This window comes from Corvus kubaryi, unplaced genomic scaffold (assembly GCF_017639235.1).
Source record: "Corvus kubaryi isolate FWS band 111438036 unplaced genomic scaffold, C.kubaryi_AGA036_p1.0 37256, whole genome shotgun sequence".
NCBI lineage: Eukaryota > Metazoa > Chordata > Aves > Passeriformes > Corvidae > Corvus > Corvus kubaryi.
In genome coordinates this window covers 6085948-6092988 of record NW_024581076.1, presented here as the reverse complement: position 1 = coordinate 6092988, position 7041 = coordinate 6085948, and the positions used below count along the sequence as shown (strand labels likewise).

The 7041-nt window shown below is 45.6% G+C and overlaps 1 protein-coding gene across 2 annotated transcripts in view; it reads right to left on the bottom strand.

The window, feature by feature from the left end:
* Positions 1-600: 600 nt before the first annotated feature.
* CUNH11orf87 (chromosome unknown C11orf87 homolog) overlaps positions 601-7041 on the bottom strand; it is a 7451-nt gene continuing 1010 nt past the window's right edge. Inside the window, exons 1-2 of one of the 2 annotated variants that reach the window (XM_042023862.1) lie at positions 6901-7006; positions 601-6527 (exon numbers count right to left, since the gene is read on the bottom strand). In XM_042023862.1, coding sequence (XP_041879796.1) covers positions 5903-6379 — 477 coding nt within the window. In that variant the 5' untranslated portion in view covers positions 6380-6527; positions 6901-7006 and the 3' untranslated portion in view covers positions 601-5902. Of the gene's footprint in view, positions 6528-6900; positions 7007-7041 lie in introns of those variants that run through there. The other variant, XM_042023861.1, reaches the window with a different exon arrangement.

Genomic DNA, 7041 nt, shown 5'->3' with positions numbered 1-7041 from the left:
AGTTACATTATTATATAAATATCTTGGAAGTCAAGAGCCTTGCAATATGTGAGTGACAGAGCCAGGAACAAAATAAAGGCACTCCTTTAGAATCCTAAATTCACCCCACATCCCTTCCTGCTTTTACTGTATTACTGAGCAAATATTTTCACCTTATAACCTACCACACTTGCCCCTTGTTTACAGTACTCATAATCCCCTAGGATACTGTTTGAAAAGTTTTGACCTGTACTTTGTCACTGACTGTGTAATAAAGAAAGGTAAAACCCTAAAAGCAAAGCAATTTGTATTATGTAAGTTCTTTCAAAGGATTTTAGGTAAAAATTTTGCTTGATTGGAGGTGGTATGAAAAACAGAGGACAAAGAATAGCTGTGAAACAAAAAAAAAAAAAGCCTACATAATTTCATTCTGCTGTACAATGTGAAAAGTTTTCCTGTTTGTCTAGCTGTATTTTACAGTATTTGCTTTAAAGCCTTTGTCCCCTTAGAAAAGTAGAATAATGAACAGATTATATTGCTCCATTTCAAGGAAGGAAACAACAAAGAAAAGCCAACTGGAACACCGGATTATATAAATAAATGCAATTTTTACTGGCAGGGTTCTGATCCAAATATTTATTTATTTCCTAACTCATACAAAATTGATGCTTGTAGAGGTATTGGGGGTTAAAAGGGTTGGAAAATTAATTCTTCTAATTATCCACAGAGAACATATAGTATTGATAAAGCAATGAAAACCTCTTTGACTTGAATAAGAAATACATTACATATAATTTACAGAAATAAGACCTAGTGTCATATAGAAAATGACATTTTAGAGCAACACTATCAGCAAGGACATCAATACTTGTCTCCACTATGGCTGGAATGGGTCACCCTTCACCCAGGTCCATCCAGTGGAAGGGGAAGCTTCTCTTCCACAACTCCAAACAAGAAAGCCAACTATTGCCATTGCCAGGCATTTCACCTGTTTGCTTGCCAGTCACCTCTCTCCTCACAGCTCATACACCATCCAGTTCTTGCAAGTTCATAACACATTTTCTACACTAATGAGTTTGGCTGGATTCAGACCAGAGACCTACATGTAAAAGACTAAAAACAGAGCAGGCTCTGCTCTACTAGAAATTTATTTAGCAATCAGATGGAAAACTTGGCTTAGGGGAAAAAATATTGGATACCTGAAAGAGATGACAAAGTCAGTCCTGGATAAAAGTAGTTCTAACTTTTAACATAAATGAAAGCGCTATTAGAGGTTTGTATATGTGTCATGCCAAATTCTATAGAGATGAGAAATGTAATGAAATGGTATCTAAGTCATTATAAATTTCGCTATTTACACAAAAGAGGAAAAATAATGTTTCCTACATCATTTGTCGTGTTTCCCTTCATATCTTGCATACTTACTAAAACATAGGGTTTCAAGTACCCATAGAAAAAACACAAATGCGCAGAGAGAATAACCTCAAGAAAGGAAAAAAAGCAACCAAGTCCTATAATGGGATTTAAATTAACTCAGTCCTATCTGAAGAGTCCAATCCTGTTTTTTCCCCCTACATAAAAGTTGCACTCATATTCATAACAACAGAAGAAAAAAAGCACAGTTGCTTCATAACACTGGACACGGCTTTCCAGAAACAAGATAGCGATTACTCAGAAATGCTATGGAAAACAATAATCACAGAGTAACTTGCTATTTACATTAAAGATGCAGCTTCTAAAATTAATTTTAAATAAATGAAAAAAAAAAGCGCATTTTCTTGTCATAGGACAGTTTTGTCAATAATGTGAAGTCTCTGTTCTTTGCTTTTTGTCCAGCATTTCTTTTGAGATATATATCTATAAATTTACAGATACACATCTGAGAGAGATATATCAAAAGTTAAAACATGTCTGGATGGAGAGCCCAGCAAATTTCATCTGAAATTACATTTGCAGTAGACAAACCCCCACAGAAAAAAATGCCGGAATGATATACTTGAATGAAATGACATTCCCTGTCCATGATCCATGTAGAAACCTAAGTGCCTCAGTCCATAGAAGCAGAGCTAATGGTAGCAGTGCAGGTTCCCCAGTGCCACCAGGCTGAAGCACCCTAGCCCTCGTGGGAGGCAGTGGTTTCTGTCCCCGTGGAGACTGCTAGGACAGGTGTAGAACAGGGTCAGCGGTGGTGATGTGGAGAGCTGACACCCTCCGTGCGAACTACAGATGGGATCTCAGTCCCTTGGCAGTCAGTGCAAGCCACTCCTGTTGATGCCAGCAGGAGCTGGAAGAATCCCCAGGGCAGCAGCAGGCTCTGAGGACAGCAGTGCAGGACGAGGCGCCACTGATTGTCCAGGCCAGTCCCAGCACGGCCATCACATTGCCCATCAGCTCTGTTCTCACTAGGCTCTACAAAAGGAGTCACTGCTGTCGTGCTTCTTCCACGGAATGATGGCTGGTCCAGACAGGAACTACTGAGCACCACAGCACTTCTTATTCTTACACAAGCACGATGCTAGCAGCCAACCAGTTCCAATTCAGAAGCAGGAAAATCCAGCCAGAGGATGTGCTCCTTAACAGAGCAAACAGAGTCTGTGCTTCTATCAGCCAGCAGTCAGCTGCCCAGTCATCATTGTCACTTGTCGAAACCAGTGCAAATTCACAGGAAAAAGAATGTCTGCATTGAGAGGGTAAAAATCCTTCCTCATGTTCAAGAATGGTACAAGCATTTACCCAGCATCTCTATCAAATATCGTAGAAAAGGTTACACAAAAATATTTAAATATATGAATACAGATACATAGATATTACACTTGCATAAAATATGTATATTCAAAACCCTTTGGGCAGTTTCACATTTAGCTGAAAATGTATGCTTTAGAAATATGAACAATTTTCTACTCTTTTCTATTTTAAGTAGGGGGGGAGGGGAAAGAAGCATCAGCCTTATTAATACTGAATGCTAAGTGCAGAAGTTTAGCTGTAGCTGTAGGGTTTTGAAGCAATTGGTTTGACAGAACCTCCAAGCATAAACTGTGTTTTAAAAATCCACATCTATTCCCTAGATTGCTTATTGTTTCATGAAAATGAAAACCTACGTGTCCTGCTTGTATCAGCTAGATCTCCTGAGACCATTCAACTAAACCTCATAAGCTTGCAATACCTCAAGATAGGGCTGTGTACTGGGAATATGCATGAACCTTACTGCAGTAATTCTGTGTGATAATAGGAATTTACAACTTCTCATATCTTGTCTAATTTAACTTTAGAAATAAAAAACCTTAAATGACACCACAAGAAGCTCACAGTTCCGCGAAAATTAAAGTCAGTATGAAATTTTACTAATAGACCATATAATTTACACAGATTTACATAAATACAGAGATATTAAAATATTAAATCAAAGCTAATTAACAGAGGATAGAGTTTTACATAATAACATTTTAACTCTAGTCACACTTTTGCAACTACTTTCAGTGGCACAAGTTATTTATATAAATAATACATATACCTGTATATCCATACTATATATATAAAGATATATATCTCTCTCCATCCTTCTTTTTTTCTTCAAAAATAGGGCAATTTTATAACTGCAATGAGATGTGACAAGCAGTGCACTTCTGGGGAATTATTGCATGCCTTGAGTGCATAAGGCAGAAGGAAGAGTATCTGACTTCAGACACTAAATAAGTGGAATCATCAACCAGAAATGCACTGGAGTGATTTGGAACATCTTATTGCTTTTATAAAACTCGAAATTATACACTGTTGGTTTGGGGGGGGGGCGGTTTAAAGGCACAAAATAAAGGGGAAAGTAATACCTCTCTATTTAGCGGAGATCAACGGTCAGGAAGCTCAATTACTGCTCACTGAACCCTCCTCATTGTCCTAAACCTATTCCCTGTGGTGCAATACTGTGCCGCAGTTGCATAAGGAGGTTAAACACAAAAGTTCATGCATCCTTTATTAGGGGAAACAAAACAAAGCCAATTTCCTTGCCCAGCAACAACGAAGTACCCATTACCATCCGATCACACCGGCCAGCAGCAAGAGCCAGCCACGGCTCCCGTCGAACGGCGATGTGCAAACACTCCCCGCTCAGTCGCACGCCCGGCAGCTCGCCACACTAACCTCAGTGGCTGGAGCGGCTCCTTGGGCTCCCTCCCTGGTACAGCTCCTGCCTAAAACGCTGGAGGCACGGATCCAAACTTAACAGCAATTTTCCATCAGACCAGGAAAGATCAGGAAGCGATAAAACTGGGTAACAGAAATACTGCCCTGAAATCTCTGTATTTTGGAGGTATTAGAGGGCTATGGAGGACTTCTGCCACTCTCTTTCCCAGTTTTAAATTGGTTAATGACATTCACTCAGAGATTACGGACCCAGACCTCCTGGTCTATGTGTCTGGGATTTTTCTAGTCAGCCAACCTGGGAGACAGAGCATGTCAGAGAAGAAATACAAAGGATGCAGAACATTAAAAACTGTGGGCTATTACTATATCCTCAAATCACTTTAAACGATGGAACAGAAAGAAAGAAAGAAAGAAAGAAAAAAAAAGAAGAAATCCCTCGGGATCACTTTTTCTTTGCTGTAATTTTTAGATGTAAGTATGCACAGTAGAGGGCTGCCTCTGCTACGATACCACACTAGATGTTTCAAAGTTTGGATACGGCACGCTGTTAAGGCACCTTCAAGTAATGGTCATTGATTTAATCACTAAGCAAAGACGCATTTTCTGTAAATGACACTGCGTCCTCCAGCACACACAGTACCAGCCACTCACACTCGCCATCCAGAGACAACAAAACTCGGTACTTGCTAGGGATAAACTACACCACTTCTAAGCAGCCACTTCAAAAATAAATATCTGCCAGGGTTTAGGACTGGATGCTTTGCACAACTGTACTGTTTGTTTCCAAAGAGAGGAAACAGGAGAAAACGAAGTGCTGTCTGTCCCTAATTGTCTACAAGATTAGGAAGGTTGAAAATACATATCAGCCTAAAAAAGTAGAAGCAAGATCTGTACTGCTGCAGGATTCCTTGATGGGAGACAAAGCTGTAAACACAGGCATTCAGTGCAGGGTGCCTGGCACAGAACTGGATGGTTTCAGGACCAACAGGAGGTACAAAGACAACCTCCTCTGGGAGAGGACAGGCAAGTTACTGCACATTACCTCTCCCACACAGAACAGTACTGCGTTTGGGTTTCGCGGTTCATGGCATGGGGAAGGGGGGCTTTTCAAGATGAAGGGAGCTGATGGGAGAGGAGACCGCAGGCACCACTCTATGCAGACAGCTGACTCCATCCCCCAGATAGTGGGTCACTCAGTGCTGCCGCTGGGGGCACAAGGCCATGGGGTGCTTGCAATTAAGCCCAACTAGGGATGGCCATTTCTACACAAAGCAATATCCAGTCCTGGAAAGGAGTGAGAGAGGTGGGACAGGGATATAGATCCCAGCACAAAAGGAGAGACCACAGTGTACCGCCAGTCTGCTCCGAAACGACAGAAGGGTCCCAAGGCACCCACCAGACCTGCCTTTCTCCCCACACCACTCACCCACACCCCAACCCACACCATGTAACAGTGACACAGGGTGCAGTGGGAATCCCAAGAGCGGGAACATCCCCATCCTTGGGGTAATAATGTCCAGGGAAAAGAGACCCCCTACCCCTGACCCTCTCCTGCAAGTGGATGACTTGATATTTAGTAGCTGTGTGCAGCTCCTTCTCGAGTAAAAAGATGCATTCTTTCCTCACACAGTCAATGAGAAACGCAATGTGATCTGTCATGCGCTTGGATCAGGGGCTTGTTCATTCATTTGAATTAGCAATGTTTTCTTCTTCTTCAGGGACTAGAATAATCACTCAGATATTTACAAACATCAATCAGTGCCTTCGCGAGGTCTCCCCCAAACCATCATGACAAAATCACCGTCTGCAGGAGCCCCGTGCCAGCTGTGTCCAAACAAGCCTGTGCTTGCTGAGAGCTGGGGGCTGCCGAGGGAGAGGAGCGCTGGATTTCTGAGTCCTGGGGAGGTCTTCCCAGTCGGCTGTCTCTTCCTTGGGGTGCCTCTCCCTGCACCACTGTCCCAGGGTGCTGGCTGCTGCTACTGCTGCTGCGGGCACAGTGGTCTCGTTCATACTCCTCCTGAGCCTTTTGCATTTTCCGCTTCTTCATCTTCCTCTTGTGGATGTGGAAGGTGGTGAGGGAGAGGAGGATCAGGCAGAAGATGAGGGTGACCAGAACAATTAAAACCAGGGTGGATGAGAAGGACTGAAAGAGCTGACCCACTTGCGTGATGCAGGTGCTGCTGGTATTTAAGGTGGCAGATGTCCTGTTCAGAAGACAAGGCGGCAGGGACAGCCTCAACTCTTTGGAGAGCTTGGCACTCATTGAGGAGGCTACGGAAGATGAGGATCTTCCTCCCCTCTCTGAAGACGTCTAAATTTCAGTCGGTGTCGGGCTGCTGGCGGGCGCTTGCTGGAAATGCCCGGGATGCTGCCGGCTCAGCCTCCCGCTGGCTCTGAAGTAGCCGAGCAGCCTGCAAAGGGAGCCGGACACATCAGCGCCCCGAGGCACCCACCCTGCGCAGCTCCCCCCGCCCCAAACCCGGCTGCGGCAGCCTCCGCCCTGAGCCCCGCCACGGCCCCGCTCCGAGCAGCCCCGGCTCCCTGCCGGGGGAAGGCGGAGGGGTGCCGGGACGGGGCACCGCGCCGCCGCTCCGACTTCGCAAATTCCTCGGCACCCCGGGCAGCACTGCCCGGCCGCTCCCCCAACTAGTTGCCGCGGGAAAGGAGGCGAGGGAGCGGCGGCCGGGTGCCAGAGCCCCGCACCGCGGCGGCTCCAGGCTGCCGGAGCCAGGCGGGTCCTGCCCCGCCGCGCCAGTGCCGCTGCCCGCCCCGGAGCCCCCTTACCTGCGCGGCGAGGGAGCGCCCGGCCGCCGCGGGCGCTGGGGGCTGCGGCAGCGCGGAGTGAGCGCAGGAGCGGAGCCGCCGCCGCTTCGGGGAGCGCCGCCCGCAGCTGCAGCCGCCCCGGCCGCTGACGTCAGGGGCCCG